This window comes from Ascaphus truei, chromosome 2 (genome assembly GCF_040206685.1).
Source record: "Ascaphus truei isolate aAscTru1 chromosome 2, aAscTru1.hap1, whole genome shotgun sequence".
In the NCBI taxonomy this organism is placed as follows: Eukaryota; Metazoa; Chordata; class Amphibia; order Anura; family Ascaphidae; genus Ascaphus; species Ascaphus truei.
In genome coordinates, this window is record NC_134484.1 from 132,166,550 (window position 1) to 132,184,061 (window position 17,512).

At 42.7% G+C, this 17,512-nt stretch overlaps 1 protein-coding gene across 1 annotated transcript in view; it reads right to left on the bottom strand.

Annotated features, from left to right (window-relative positions):
- LAMA3 (laminin subunit alpha 3) overlaps window positions 1–17,512 on the bottom strand; it is a 331,820-nt gene that overhangs the window by 213,019 nt on the left and 101,289 nt on the right. Inside the window, exons 6-7 of the mRNA XM_075584995.1 lie at window positions 13,112–13,209; window positions 9,210–9,325 (exon numbers count right to left, since the gene is read on the bottom strand). Of these exons, the coding sequence (XP_075441110.1) occupies window positions 9,210–9,325; window positions 13,112–13,209 (214 nt within the window). The remainder of the gene's footprint in view (window positions 1–9,209; window positions 9,326–13,111; window positions 13,210–17,512) is intronic.

A 17,512-nucleotide genomic window follows, 5' to 3' on the forward strand; every position in this document is an offset into this window, starting at 1 on the left:
ATCCGATCAGGCAGGGGGGGCCCTCTGGATCCGTGGAGGGCGCTCACTCCGTTCCTGGACGATGAGATGTTAAGTCCACAGTGTGAATATTCACACAAAAGTCCCAAGAACACGTGCAGTAGTCTCCACTGGTGTCTCCACTGCCTAACGCCGACAGCACGCTGCTGCGCCTCGTGGGACGCCCGCTGATGACGTCACTGGCTTCTCTTCCAATGCAGAGCCCAGAGCAGTGTCCACAATAGCGCACGGCGCCGCAAGGCACACAGGGAGGCACAGAATATATCAAACGGGGATTACTGTCACAAGGGACAGGGAGGGGTGAATAAAAGATAATATATAAAAAATGGATTTAAAAATGAGCTGAAACACACTCCAACGCGTTTCGTGACACACGCACGATTAGTGCATTCACACCTATAAGGTCAACAATATTGTTTATTACACATTGTATTCACTATTGTGTGTCATACCACGTATTAGCTGCGCACTATCCCTTTTTTTGTATTTGACACCGAGATTGACTGCACCCATAAATTCTACTATAGATAGCACTATGTAAACAGGCAGTTCTCTATAGTAGTGAAACGCACATTAACATGCTTCAGACCGGTCCACAAACCGGCTTTTCTCCATTGTATCTTGGCATGCAATGCTTCCACTGCCGCTAGGGATTCTGGGTAATGACATGCAAATGAGTGCATCACTTTTTGCTTCTTATCCATTTTAACATGGACCCCCTGTAAGTTTATAGCTGCCGCATTAGGCCGGGCCATAGAGGTGTGGGGAGAGCGGAGGCGCGCTAACGCTGAGGCTCGCCTGCATCAGCCAGCACGATTGCACGGACTGGCAGGCGAGCCAGCGTGCGCGAAGGGAGCCGGGGGGATGTGGTTGGAAGCGGGGTCAGTGCGTCGCTGGGCCAATCGCCCGCGACGCACTGACGTCAATGTCACGGCGCCGACGTCACGGCGCCGTGACGTTAACGCTGGTGTGCTGCGATTGGAGGTTTTCAGCCGACAGCGCGCTGAAAAACAGCTTGGCGCTCTGGTGAAACCTCCAACTCGTCAGCACACCTGCGGACGCTCGCGTGAGCCCCCTCTCAAGGCATCCTCATTGAGGATGCAGGGGCTCAGCGTGGAGCGTCCGCACGCCTCAGCACGGCCTGTCCATCTATGGACACGGCCTTACACAGCAGTTTCAGCACAGCCTGGGTTAAAGAAGTGCATAACCAGAAAAACCTGCAGTACACACAGACCGCTGTTTCACACACAGATTGAGGCTGGTTATACTGACTTTGCAATGTGAAGCTGGTACGTGGGTATAACAAGACTATAGTGGTGCATAGAAGCAGCAAGTGAAGACAGAGCACAGTCAGCGAGATCCAACTTCCAACTTGAAAAAGGAAAAATATCCAAGCAACTCGAAAGTAGCAATGATAGATCAAAATTTATCACACCTTGATAAAGTGCTCTTGCATGAAACGCGTAGGTGCGTTCATGTAGTCCATTAATTGTTTATAAGACTGCAATAAATTTTGATCTATCATTGCTACTTTGGAGTTAGGTGGATAAGGGAAATCAATCCCTAATTGGGTGCTCTAATACTGGTAATATGCTGTGGAAAATAAAGTCCTAAACATTCATGATTGGAGCAGAATCCAACTCCCCTTCTTCTCTCTGACACAATATTTTGTCACACAGTGACTATAGCCCAATAGCCAGTGACAGATGTAGCCCAACAAAATCAATAATGAAGCAATAAGCGTGCGGTGAGGAGCTCCAAATATCAGGAGACTATAGACCTCTGACCTGTCCGATGAGTAGTGTGCTCTTCTTCGGTGGTCCTTCTTTGGTTGGGTCCGCAGTAATCCGTGGCTCCGTATCATCTCTACAGTTGTAGGGCATCCCGCATTGGCTAGGAAGTAGTCACATAAGGAAAAAATGAGTAATGTATACTCACACTACCGATGCTTGATTCCTTCTCCGGTGTGTGATTGTTGGGGGAGGATCCTGTCCCGTCGTGTGCTTCAGTCCCGGATGGTACAAATCACAAGACAGGTATGTGGGAGTGAGCACAGCAGAATAGATCAGGCTGGAAGCAGGTGCATCCCAAAAAACTTTATTACGGCATGTAAGCCAAAAAATGTAAAACACATGAGGAGAATCCTCTGACGCGTTTCGTCCACAGGGGGACTTTGGAGTTGCCTGGATATTTTTCCTTTTTCAAGTTGGAAGTTGGATCCCGCTGGCTGTGCTCTGTCTTCACTTGCTGCTTCTTGGATTCACTGACTGGATGGATTGCACGCCGCAGATATCTGGATTGTCCCTGGGAGTATAAAGGTAAAGGGCCGCAGTGCCCTGTTATGTTTCCTGTATACACTAGATATTATCTTATGTATTTATACTGGTTGGGTGTTTATTAATGTGTCAATCTGTGTGGTTGTCACATGGACACCACTAGACACATATCCCTCTCAGTTTTCTTCAACCATTACTCTGTGGACATTCCATCATTATCTGAACACTCATGCCATATATGTCTTGCAGACGGAACCATATCTGATTATTGAGCACCACACTTATCCTTATTCTATAGTGGTGCATAATACAGTTTCTGGTTTGATATGTTTTGACACACTGTATTGCAATATACTGTGTCAACATTACTACTGAAACCTATGGAAACACTGGGATATGTTGGGATATCAATAGAGAAAATGTTACTTGTTAAATCGGTAATTATGAAATGTTTCTGCAGGGAGAAAAAGTTAAATACAATCTTGTGATCGTGCCATAATTTTCTAATATTAAAAGGACATCATGGTTCCTGATAAAGTAGATTGTCTTCATTTTTGTTGCAAAGAATGTATCCGTGGAAAAACATTTTTGACAAATCTTTTATTTCCTGTTACAATGGGACTTGTAAAATGTAATTTTAAAAGCCTGGATTGTTGCTTATCTGATTGCAGCTGCAGAAAGTCAAGGTCGGTGGAACTATTATGAAAATATGTGCACCTGTGCAAATTACACATCTATTATTATTTAAGAACTTTTTTTTTTAAGCACTGGTTAGTGGCTTAGTAGCATATTGAAGAAGGACCTTAGCAGATTGAAGCAGGGGTCCCTGGGGCTGAACCCCTACTTCCCAAGATACAGACCTCCAGAGATGGTGCCGGTATCTCGGCAAAGTTTAAAGATCCCGCGTCACATGGGCCAATAGGAAGCCGAACCTGATAACGTCACAGCTTACTATTGACCCGGAGGGCGTAGGAGCTTTAAACTTTGCCAAGATACCGGCATCTCTTACGGAGGTCTGTATCTCCGGAAGCAGTAGTCCCCACGGAGCTGAAGTTAATGGGGTTCAGCTCCAGAGACCCCCCTGCTTCAAACCAATGTAAAAAAAAAAAAAAAAAAAGATTCACCCCAAAAATGTCATGCTTTCCTGCAAGGGATGTGTGCAGAGGTGTATTAATGGAGACCGGTTAGGGTGAAATGAAAACCTGGCTTTATTGTGCCTGTTCCTTTAACAAGGCAAAGTATACAAAAATAAACAAAATAAACAAACACCTATCCCTATCCCTATCTCTAAAAGACTGGGAGGAAAAGCCCCTTACCAGTCTATCACCCCAAAGTCTCATAAGGTACCTCAAAGCAGGTGGTCCTTTAAGTCAGTCTCTGGTTTAGGATGGTAGGGTGTTTGTTGAGGGTCCAGCCTCTGGTAGGTTCCTGGGTTTGCTGCACCCTGGAAGAGAGGGCTGTTCCCTCTTGTTATCAGCACAAAGTATCCTGTGTGCTTGAGTCTCTCTGGGTCTGTTTCAGTCAGAGTTTTAAACCTGTCTGATTACCAGGTGGAGACTGTTTAATTATCTAGCTGCAATTTACCAGCTCCTTGCTGGTTTCTCAGAATACTGAAGCTATGTATTGCAGCCTCATTGAGACAGGGTTGCTTCTCTGTTACATTTCCACTTTAAATGGAAGTTGTGCACTTACATTGTAAGTTTTTATCACTATATTGTAATATATTCTCACCAACAAAAAAAGGACTGTGGAGCAGAGAGTTATGTGATCAGCCACAGAAAATAACACAGTAGGGGATGCAGCAAAGAGACAGGAACGGGGGGTACTTTAAATTATCCCCTACAGTATGAGTTACAGTATCTACTTTATCACACCAACTCTATTGATTTGTACCAGACGGTCTGAAAGATATTGTGTTGTTTTAATTGCTTTAATTACTTAATTGTTTTCCCTGTATGCAGTGCTTTACAGAGATACTATACAAGACATAATACAGGGAAGATTAATACAAATAGGTGCATTATTCCCTTCCCACAAAGACCTTACAATATATCTGGTAATATATCTGGTTTATTGAGAGACATACAGCGACCAAGGAAGTGCAAGTCTCAGTGAGGGTCAGGGGAATCACACTGGGAACTGGGAATCACACTTCCCCATCAAAAAAAATGCCAACTAGAATTCTAGTCTCTGTTATGTTAACCAGCGATAATTTCCACACCACTGCACAGGCCTTCCTGGATTCCGGGTCTGGGGGCAATTTTATCGATCAGGCATTCGCTGAGAGAAACAAAATTCCCCTTGTTCTCAAAAAGTGCCCTATTGGTCTGGAAGCCATTGACGGCCAGCCTCTACAACCGGCATTTATCTCTCTACAGACGTTCCCTTCCAGTTATGAACAGGAGAGGATCCAGCTGGATGCCATCCATACCCCTTCGGTCAACGTGATCCTTGGTCTTCCGTGGCTCCAGCTATACAACCCACGTATTGACTGGACTGAACCAGAACCTTTCCAATGGAGTCCTCATTGCTTCAACAACTATGCCGTTACCGCCCAAAAATTATGTGGGGGTTTTCATACAAGGAGCAGAGAAGATACACCTGAAGCTTATGCAGAAGGGATTCATTCGGAAATCCCCATCTCCCGCAGGAGATGGGTTCTTCTTTGTAAAAAAAAGAAAGACTGACCCCTTCGACCCTGCATTCACTATCGAGGTCTCAACAAGATCACCTCAAGAATCGGTACCCCCTACCATTGATCTCGGAGCTCTTCAATCGACTACAGGGGGCCACCATCTTCACAAAACTGGAACTATGAGGAGCCTATAATTTGGTAAGAATCTGCCAGGGCGATAAGTGGAAGACAGCCTTCAATACCCGGGACGGACATTACGAGTACCTCGTTATGCCATTTGGCCTTTGCAGTGCTCCTGCCGTATTCCAGGCTTTTATCAATGACATTTTCAGAGACCTTCTTAACCAATATGTCATAGTCTAACTGGACGATATACTGATCTTCTCCAAGTCTATACAGGAACATTCTGGTCATGTCAAGCAGGTACTTCTGTGTCTACAAGAAAACCACCTGTTCGCTAAACTGGAGAAGTGTCGGATCCACCAAACTTCTACGGTCTTCTTGGGATACATCATCTCTGACACCGGCCTTGCCATGGATCCAACTAAGGTGAAAGCAGTCCTATATTGGCCTCATCCCACAACCTTAAAAGCCGTACAGCACTTCCTAGAATTCGCGAATTACTACCCCAGATTCATCCAGAATTTCTCCTCCCATCACGGCCCTCACACTAAAATGTGCGGATTCCGCTTCATGGTCTTCTACTGCCATTCAAGCCTTCGACCGCATGAAGACCGCCTTTGTCTCTGCCCCATCCTCATTCACCCAGATCCCAGTTTTTGCTTCCCCATTGGCTGCTAATGTATTAATCTGTGCCCCTTTAGTATACAGATGAATACAGTGACAGGCAATGCATTTTTTGGCAAATGCTTGTTTTCAATTGTTTGTTGTTTTTTCTATTTCTGTTTTATTGTTTGGATTAAATTGTTTGGAATTTGGATGGCTTATTTTTAGTACATTTTAGGATTGGTTAGCGTTTTAAATTAATTCATTGTTTTGTTGGCTAGTGCTTCTATTTCTTGAATTGGTTGGATAGCCGTTTATTTAATTGTATTCTTATATTTTGGAATAACATAATTGTAATTATTTTGCCGTTTTAGTAATAGATTAATTTTATTGATGTGTAATACTGTATTAGGCTTTTTATTTATTTTATTGTTGGGGTGTTTAGGTGCGTGTGTATATCTTTTATTATTGTGTATTTTTGGCCTTAATGCTTTTTATTAGGTTGCCCATTGTCTGGTATAGTGGCTTATCATGCCCATATTATATGGGTATGATGTACCACTATGCCAATCAATGGGTAGAGGGTTGGTATAGTGGGCCCCGGGTGGGTGGTTAAGCCTCCCGGGTGAGTAGCGGGGGAAGGGGGTTAACCCCTTAATTACTATAGCGGTCATTAACCGCTAAGGTGATTAAGGGGTTAAGGGCCATTAGATTGTATTTTTTCTTGTACTCTTGCTGATGACGGAGGATATGGACCTGGAGTATGCTGATGAGGACACCTTCATCATGGCAGGGGTAAGTAGAAGTATTATTTACTGTATTTATGTTGGCTAATGTTTGATTTAGAATGGGCAAATGAGCTATTATTCATATGTGGATAATAGTAATTTTGCCCATTACTGTACTGTATGTGTTGTTGGGGGTAGAGGAGGTGGGTAGTAGGGTTGTTGTGTTTATTTTTGTTTCTTGGGGATAGAATGATTGGGTGAAGGGGGTAGTAGCCCCAAGGGTGGGTGTTCAGGCCTTCCGGTGGGTAGTGGGACTTGTTAACCCCTTCATTACCATTAGCGGTTCCCACCGCTATGGTAGTGAAGAGGTTAACTCCTCCCACAACCTTCCAGGCAGGCCTAACCACCCACCCTGGGATGTAATACCCCCTTCATCCACCTCCTCTGCCCCAAGAAACAGGCTATTGAGGTTTAACCCCTTCGTTGCCTTGGCGGCTAGCCACCAAGGTAATGAAGCTGTTTTAATATAAATTTTAATACTAGTGTAAATGAGCAGGGGGTCTCCCCGGAGTAGAATCGCATTGATTTCAGGTCCGGGGACCCTCTGCTTCCCGAGATACAGGCCCTGTTATGGGGTGCCGGTATCTCCTATGCATTTAAATCCCACGGTCACGTGACACAAGACATTTTAAATGTATAGGAGATATCGGCACCCCATAACGGGGCCTGTATCTCGGGAAGCAGGGGGTCTCCGTACCTGAAATCAACGCGGTTCTGCTCCGGAGACCCCCTGCTCATCTACACTAGTATTACAATTTATATTAAAATCTTGCGATTGCTGGCGAGATATGCGCCGGCCAGATCACAACAGGTCACCAGGTGAGCCCTTTTGAGAGAGGTGAACATCACGTCGCTGTCACCTCGCCAGTTTTGGGCATTTTGCTATCGCAGGTAATCGAGACTTTCTGAATACCATGATAGCATCGCTCTAAAAAATGGCGACATAACCAGCCCAGTGATTTTTTTTTAAGAAGGCTTATAGAATAGGCCCCATTAAGTTTTAAATGATGAGACGTCATCCAGAGTGTCTTAATTAATTTCCTATTTTGCCTAATGCTTGAACATGTAATGTGTTACGTTAATTTATTTCTATATACTGTAATAATATATTCGTGTTAATTTTGTAACAAAAAAAAATCAAGAGAAAGTTGTTTTTGTTATTGTTATTATTATATGGAGCCAAGATATATCTAAATTGGAAGCAAAATACAATACTATCAAAATGATATAAATACATAACTGAAAGTATCACATTTAGTTTGTGCAATGGCTGGAACACATTATGCCCAACACTCAATACTGCATAGAATGTAGGTCAGTGACTGAATTTCAGAGGTGATTGAACAATTGTCACATTTGTAATAGGGTGGCTACCTCTATGGAATGGAATTCAGATGTAACATTCGATAACTGTGTTCTAGCATGCCTGTACCAGATACAGCCCTGTTCTCGTGTTCTGTACTCACACTTGTGCTGCTGGCATATATACTGTAGGATCATAACTCACCTTCCAGAGTAGCAAGAGAACAAAGACCCTGTGTGGCCCATGATTGAAAACATATTTCAAACTGTTCTACAATAACTCAGACTTGAGCAGGAAAATAATGAATGAACTTTTCAACTAGTGTTTAATAGCAGTGTAATGCAGGGGAAAGGGCAGTACAGGCATACCCCACATTAACGTACGCAATGGGACCGGAGCATGTATGTAAAGCGAAAATGTACTTAAAGTGAAGCACTACCTTTTCTCCACTTATCGATGCATGTACTGTACTGCAATCGTCATATACGTGCAGAACTGATGTAAATAAGGCATTTGTAACAGGCTCTATAGTCTCCCCGCTTGCGCACACCTTCGTTACAGGTAGGGAGCCGGTATTGCTGTTCAGGACGTGCTGACTGGCGCATGTGTGTGCTGCCGTTTGCCTATTGAGCGAGATGTACTTACTCGCGAGTGTACTTAAAGTGAGTGTCCTTAAACCGGGGTATGCCTGTACATGCTAAATGTAATTCTGTAGCTAAGAAAAAGCATACTTAAAAATGTAGTGTGATGAAAGCGTAATTCACAACGCCACACTAGCAGTTGCTTCTAAAGCAATAACATGGTAAAGGAAAGAAAATTTATACACAAAATAACATTTCTGACTCTAGTAAACAGAATTGCAGCTGTAGAAGCTCAAACAAGAGCAATCTCAAGGTAGAAAGTCTGTTAATTTTGGCTTCATTTAATATCCCATCCTATCTAAAACATTGGACAAGCTGGACTGTTTTGCATGATCTTGAGAAATTGTGGCATTTTGAGTTGATAATGTATCTGTTTAGGAGGTCCGATTTAGTGCAGCAATGTGGCAGGTACTGTAGAATGCACTTAACCATGTAGTTTTCTTTTTGTCAGGAAAGTTCTGCCTGCGCTTTCTTTCAATCTTGGCTCAACAAAATACACTTTGATTTTCATGCCAGTTTTTCAAAATGGAAATATACATAATAATAAAATATGTAGCATTTAAAAGTAACCTTCAATTGCAAAGTGCTTTTACATGTATGCTTCACGGGTATTCATGCAGCCCCCTCGGGGGCTGAATCAATACATTGCTGGCACTCTGCTATGCATGGCACCATCAACAGTGGAGAAAGGCCCAGTTAGACAGTTTCAGTTGGTTGCAGCTAAATAAAAAGCAGAGGCTAGAATAACACCCACAACTGTTTGTATTCAAGCTCTAATGTTACAGTAAATGCAAATATTTATTGTGAGTTTAGAGTACTTACGTTCACATTCATTGGCATTGTTGACACTTGCAGGCTGCCAGGGTTTCTGATTATAACCTGGGCAGCAGTGATCACAAATTTCTCCACACGTATTATGTTGGCATTGGCACTGATACCTTTACAAAAACAAAAACACACATAACAATTCTCTATGTGCAGTTTACATTCTGTAATATGCTTTACAGATGTAGTGCAGCGTAGTTTTCGATGTCACCGTGGGAACCCTGAACACGACATCCCACACCCGTGGGAAATCTCTCAGTAGGGGTTCCATTTGGAAGAATGGACCCTCACAGGCAACCCCGGCTTTTACTGTCCACGGAGCCACTGCGTTTCGCTTTTTATCCTGTGGCTCCAGAGACAGTAAATCTGTTCATGTATTTCTGTGGAAGACAGGACCCAAGCTGGTGCAATTCTCCATAACCTAATGCTAAAGTTTTCTTTTGAGTCCGTATGTACTGTATAAAGCTTTTTATTTGCACTTGTTACTTGTGACGCTGATCTCTTGAGTACATAGGTTAACACTACATCAGATCTTAAAAGGGACACACACCTTCACCATTTGCAAACTTTGATCAAACTCATTATACTATTGCTCAAAGATACTCCTCACTTACCTGCTTCAAAGACCACTCATCAAAACCTGGGACAATTGAGGCAATACTGCACATCTAAATATATTGATGCAACCTAATGCACAGCAATGATACAATTTGCTTAATATCCAAACCAATTATACAATTTGCACAAGTGTACAATTTAACACACGTGTGTTTTATATACATTCCTTACATAAAATAGTTTTTGACCTTGCAATTAACACTAAAGAATGTGGATAACTCTACAATGAATGTTTCTATAATGGATGACACACCGGCAAGATTGCACATGCACATGACTACACTGAGTAAATACTGTAAGTATTGTTAGGTTATTATTCCAAGCAACAGGAACTCTCAGGGTGCAGTGATATTTAAGTTTTAAATATCCTAAACATGAATACTTGAATGTGCCAGTATAGATTGGTGACCTTGGGGCCATATTTAATTTTTCACATATTGGCAGGAAATCAAATGTAATTGGTAGTCCCCCAGAGCTCAGAACTGCAGTTATTGGATGTAAATATAAAAATGATTATTTCTACTTTAAATACTATTTGACTTCCACTACCATGGTGAGCTAAATAATTACAAAAAATCTGAATTTGAAGTGATTTTTTTTCTGCTTACATCAGCTGTTCACACTAATTTTAAAAAAATTTATATGGGGGGAAATGTGTGACAATCCTGAAGTACCTCTGGGAGATCCCCGTTCCACTGGCAGGATGTTATGGCCACCTGCATAGCCAACCAATAAAAAGAACGTGGCTGTACCACAACATCTTATTGTAAGAAAATTCCACCGTTTGGGTAAGAAAGCTAAATGAACAAATGGAGAGTGGAAACACAAAGTATATTCAGGGAGAAAGGTTTGTAGGGTTAGATTTCTATGGCTCCTCTAGTAGCTAGGATGCTCTTCCTTGAGCTGTGGGTGACAGGTGTCAGGCTTGAGACTGCAAGAAATAGTGTAATAAAATCAGGATTTCTTAAAAGTTATTTGTGTTTTTGGGAACCTTCAAATGTGTGATGAGTGGTGGAGAATCAGATATAGTGGGACAGGGAATCACCAAGGTAGGAGATGATCATGGGAGGAATTTATAGGGGAGTTAGAAAGGAGGAGATCATGAAGACAATGGTGACCACTGGCAGAGTATTTGCAGATTACATCTCAGATGTAATAGAGGGCAGCGTCAAGGAGAACTTTGTAGTTGGACATTATAGTTACAGGTGTAGCCAATGTTACTGCAAGCTGTGGCACACTCCATCGGGTGAAATAGTGTAATTGTACACAGCCTTCTTGCATGCGGCTGATTAAAAACAATGGGCGTTTCATCAGCTGGTGCGTTGCGTATGTCCTGCTGCAACACGCCACGGGTTGCAATTACGTGTGCTGCATCTTTATTAGCTGTACATCCAGGGTAGGAAGGGAGCGATAAATCAGGAACACCCCAAAAAAAGAATAAACGTATAATGGTGCAATAAAATCACAAAAATGGGCAAAAAGAAAAACTTGGCTCATATGAATTACCTACTTACAAAAAGTAGGTGAAGAGTCAGCGTGTAACAGGGAACAGGGTTGCAGGAACTCAGGAGGGCTTGCACTCTGGATCAACTCATGAGGAAACACAGCAGAAAAGAGACCATAGTGCAACCCAGCAAAAAGGTTTATATCGCAATAAAAGGTAAGGAATGTACTCACAATGTGTACAAGTAAAATAGGCACATAAAATAGTGGAGCAGTAGATCTCACGCTAGAGAAGTGGTGACCGGACCGTCTCTCCAATACTCCCGCAGTCAGACTGTGTTCGAGCGGCGTCTGACGTCACATCTGTTTGAGGCTTGACAGCTTCCGGTAATGCGGGGGAAGAAACAGGTACGTAGTACAGCGGTCTCCTCTCCTCTGGAACGGGAATTACTGCGCAGGAAATGGAAGCTCTACGCGTTTTGCTGACTGGCGTCAGCTTCATCAGGAGCAGTATAACGTCCATAATGGATGTAGCAATTATATAGTAAATTCGGTAATTGGTTAACTAATTGTTGATTAATTTCACAGGTTCTCTCACATGGAGTACATAACTCTGTGCTTAAATGCGAATCAAACAATTACTAAACTTTATTTATCAGATAGAAAACTTAAAATATATGAATAAATCAACTCATATGATGATAGAGCGATAATAAAATAATAAAAATGATGATAGAAAACAACAAACAAACAACGGCGAGTTGAGGGGAGAGAGAAAATTGTGTTAAATATATAACTCATTACAATATGAATAATAATTAATTCAAATATGAATAATAATGAAAATGAATAATAGTAATAGAAAGGAACAAGAATGAGAGAATTTACCGAATTACCGAATTTACTATATAATTGCTACATCCATTATGGACGTTATACTGCTCCTGATGAAGCTGACGCCAGTCAGCGAAACGCGTAGAGCTTCCATTTCCTGCGCAGTAATCCCCGTTCCAGAGGAGAGGAGACCGCTGTACTACATACCTGTTTCTTCCCCCGCATTACCGGAAGCTGTCAAGCCTCAAACAGATGTGACGTCAGGCGCCGCTCGAACACAGTCTGACTGCGGGAGTATTGGAGAGACGGTCCAGTCACCACTTCTCTAGCGTGAGATCTACTGCTCCACTATTTTATGTGCCTATTTTACTTGTACACATTGTGAGTACATTCCTTACCTTTTATTGCGATATAAACCTTTTTGCTGGTCTGCACTATGGTCTCTTTTCTGCTGTGTTTCCTCATGAGTTGATCCAGAGTGCAAGCCCTCCTGAGTTCCTGCAACCCTGTTCCCTGTTACACACTGACTCTTCACCTACTTTTTGTAAGTAGGTAATTCATATGAGCCAAGTTTTTCTTTTTGCCCATTTTTGTGATTTTATTGCACCATCATATGTTTATTCTTATTTTGGGGTGTTCCTGATTTATCGCTCCCTTCCTACCCTGGATGTACTGTTGCTATTAGGGAACCTGTATAATTTCCTTTGAAGGTTGAGAATTTTTCTAATACACCTTACACTCATTTATATTTATTTCACTTTTATTCACTTATTCCACATTGTTGTTGTGTAGCACCGTTCTAGATCACTTGGGTTACTAAGTCTTTATTAGCTGTGTCATCTCCCTGAACATGCTGGGACCTATAGGAGGTACATGCCAACCGGACCAGAGGTAAAACAGGAGGTTATGATCCAGGAGACCTCAAAAAATATATATACATTTTTTGTATTTTGAACCTTAATGATTTATATTTATACAGTTTTAAGCATTTTTCTGTTACTTACAGGTTCTGATTTCCGGCACTTCTTACATTGCAAGAGTCCGCGTGACCGTGACACACACACCGCCCTCCAATACTGATGTCTTTAATACTGTAATAATACTAGGGAAAAACAAACATTGCCACATTTATTACTTCCCATTATTGGTATTTCGCATTTTCTGGTTCTCTAGTCATTTGCATACAGATACCAGTTGCATTAGTGATTCAAAAACAATTGATAATTCTACAGTGCATACACAAAAGACAATCAGAATCATAATGTTTTCAGGCTGATGGAGAACAACCTGTATCAATACTAGCATCTTATACGGAGCGGTTTTTAACCACCTCAATGCTAAAGCTTGGGGGCTGGCTGACAGATTTTTAACTGGGGTGAAAATGTACCCTACCGGCCCAAAATACAGGCAACCACTGGCCCCCACACATATCAACTGTACAGGTGTATATATATATATATATATATATATATATATATATATATATATATATATGCAAAAAGAAAAGAATTAAAGTGCTGCGCTATTCAAAATAACTACTATCTATAATTAGAAATAATCACAACTAAGCCTAATTGGTGAAGTGAAAAATATCAGAGGCTGCCAATTAAATTAAGGTAACTCTGGCTACCCTAGCCAGATACAGAACACGAAAAAATGTTCCACTGGACCTAAGGAACATTGGACATTGAGATTAATTTGTCATGGACACTTAATCAAGGACTTTTGGTACCAATTTGTATTTCACATTATTTGTTCACTGTGTTTTTTATGCACATTTATGGCAATTCACTTTGGCGCTGTTAGGTAACATTTTTTCGTGTATATAAAAATCTTTATAAATCTATTCAGAATATATATATATTTTATATTAATATAATCTATTTACTTTATGTTTTTAAATATAAATTTTATGATCATGTGTATTAAAATTGTTTGTAATTTTATTTAATAATGTGTATAAAAGATGGGTTTCAGCATTTTGTATATTGATATCAGAACTAATTGTGTCCACCTGTGATATATATCCTAATACTGGTTATCTAATTAACCTATCAGGGACATGTATATGCTATTTAAGTAACAACCAGTTCGACACACACATTCCCCAGATGAAGTCCTAGTTCCAGGACGGTACTAGTAGGGAGGAGGCTCTAAGACAAACTTTCAGCATCCCTATCCAACATTACATGCCAGCAGAACCCCCTGATCATTACTGGACACTATATCCAAATTTCTGCCAAAATCTCGGCGGAGTGACGTCAGCGGGCTAGTCTCGCGAGACCAGAGGATCAACCAGGAAGTCACGGAGAAGGGCTGCAGGCAGAGGAGAACCAGCACGGCGCTTCTTGGCGTTCCACGTGAAGGATTCATACAGCAACTCCAGGCAGCAGGACGGAGAGGATTATAATATCCTACATGCTTGTTTACATCTGCTACTTTGTAAGTAGCGATCTACTTTTGCTCATATATTTTAACTAAACGTACTTCACTATATTTTGTTTCTCTTCATTTTATTTCAGAATCATTGGCAAAACATACCCCCATTCTACTTATGCTCAAATTTATTATACAGTTAACAGTCATTTGCGCCGTTGTTTCCCCCGTTTCCCCATATATATATATATATATATAGTGTTCGACAATCATATACATTTACACACCCGGAGCGAGTGGATTTAACCTCCGGGCGAGTAAATATTGGCCCAAGCAGCACACGTGTTTTTTTAAATTTTCCCTGCTCGCGCTGAAATTTCCCTGCTCGCGCTGGCTGAAAAAAAAAAAACTCCCCCTACCTGACAGCTGATTGGCGCGCGCTCCCAGGCTTTGTGGGCGCGCGGCCAGGCTCTATATGAGCCCGCCCCCAACGAGCAGCCATTCCCCCCCCCACTTCCCCCCAGTCCCGCGTCAGAGAGCGCGGCGGGTGATGGGAGCGGGGATGCCCCCTCATGTCCCTGCTTCCCCCCGGGCCCGCGTCAGAGAGCGCGGCGGGTGATGGGAGCGGGGATGCCCCCTCAGGTCCCCGCGGAGCAGGAGAGGGGGCGGGTGGGAGGGGGGGGGGGGAGCGTAGTGGTGCTGGTCGCGGCCTTTCCAAAAGGTGTGTAGAGAGAGAGTGAGTGTGTGTGTGTGTGTGTATATAGGTGTGTGTGTGTATATGGGTGTGTGTGTGTGTGTGTGTATATGGGTGTGTGTGTGTGTGTGTGTGTGTGTGTGTGTGTGTGTGTGTGTGTGTGTGTGTGTGTGTGTGTGTGTGTGTGTGTGTGTGTGTGTGTGTGTGTGTAAATATGGGAGTGTGTGTGTGTGTGTGTGTGTGTCTGTGTATATATGGGAGTATGTGTGTGTGTGTATATATATATATATATATATGTGTTTGTGTGTATATATATGGGAGAATGTGTATGTGTTTATGGGAGTATGTGTGTGACACCAGAGGCACCCCCCCCCAATCAGTCACCCCCCTGCCCCAATCAGTCACCCACCCTGCCCCAATCAATCACCCCCCTGCCCAATCAGTCACCCCCCACTGCCCCGGTCAGTCACCCCCCACTGCCCCGGTCAGTCAGTCACCCCTGCCCCGGTCAGTCAGTCACCCCTGCCCCGGTCAGTCAGTCACCCCTGCCCCGGTCAGTCAGTCACCCCGTCTCCCCTCTCTCTGGTCTCCCCTCTCTCTGGTCTCCCCCCTCTCTGGTCTCCCCCATCTCCCCTCTCTCTGGTCTCCCCTCTCTCTGGTCTCCACCCTCTCTGGTCTCCCCCATCTCCCCTCTCTCTGGTCTCCCCCATCTCCCCTCTCTCTGGTCTCCCCGTCTCTGGTCTCTCTCTCCCTTCTCCCTTTCTCTCCCCTCTCTCTTTCTCTCTGTCTCTTTTTCTCTCTCCCCCCTCTGTCTCTTTTTCTCTCTCCCCACTCTGTTTCTTTTTCTCTCTCCCCCCTCTGTCTCTTTTTCTCTCTCCCCCTTTGTCTCTTTTTCTCTCTCCCCCTCTGTCTCTTTTTCTCTCTCCCCCTGTGTCTCTTTTTCCTCTCTCCCCCCTCTTTCCTCTTTTCCTCTCTCCCCTGTCTTTCCTCTCTCCCCTGTCTTTCCTCTCTCCCCTTTCTCTCCTCTCTCCCCTCTCTGTATCTGGATATCTTATTTACCCTTATATATCTTAACTGTCCTATACTACACCAACATAACTTATACTGCTTTCTTCCAGATCTGACTCAAGCTTCACACAGAAGACATCGGAATCCCCCCTAACCCAGAAGACAGGTAGGGAACACCTCCCCTCCAATGTATAACATTGCGGGAATGAGGTACCTGGACATTGGGGGACTGCGGATCAGGTAAGATCCCAGGAGGGATTGCTGCTTTAGATATTGTGAAGCGGGGATGTCCAGACACTGGTTAAGGGGTTCAGGAAACTAGTCATACACCTGTGGCTTTTATTTCTAGATCCGACATTTACACACTTACATACACACACACACACACACACACACGTAACAAGGACTAATTGTAGTATAATGTAATAAATACATTTGTCAAAAACGAATGTTGTTCTGACTAGGAATTTATTAAATGTATTTTATTTATATATTTTATTTAAAGCGGTGTTGGGGGCGGGGTTGGGGGCGGGACTAGGTGGCGAGTAGATTTTTTGGTTGGGCGAGTAGATTTTTGGGTGATTTGTCGAACACTGTATATATATATACACCTTGATAAAGGTCCCGTTTGTGGAGAAACGTTGGAATGATGTCTTGTTGATTCAATACAATATTTTGACTACCATTTGGAGTGCTGCCTCTGATATTTCATCTTGATGCGGTATCGTATTGCCTACATTATTTTATAGGATTTGCACCCAGTATTTTGTTGATCCAGACGGAGTGCTTGTGGTTCTTTCAAACTGCTATATATATATATATATATATATATATATATATACAGTGTTCGACAAACCTATACATTTGCTCGCCCCGGGCGAGTGGATTTAACCCCCGGATGAGTAAATATTGGCCCAAGCAGCACACGTTTGGTACTAGGTGGCGAGTAGATTTTTTTGTGTGGCGAGTAGATTTTTTGGTGATTTGTCAACCACTGTATATATATATATATATATATATGCACCATAAACACAAGAGCACGCACAGACCTGATACATTCACCACATACAAACAACCATTCACATAATAATAATAATAATAATAATAATAATAATAATAATAATGATGTGCATATGCCACACACTTTCCCCATATACTGTACACACCTAAAGCATTCAACAAAACACACACTGACCTGCAGAAATATGTACAGACACTGGCTTGCACAGCACTCACACGACTGCCAGCTCAAATTCTTACTCACTTGACCAGCACAAACACATACTGACCAGCCAGACTCTCCCACACACACATACTGACCAGCCCA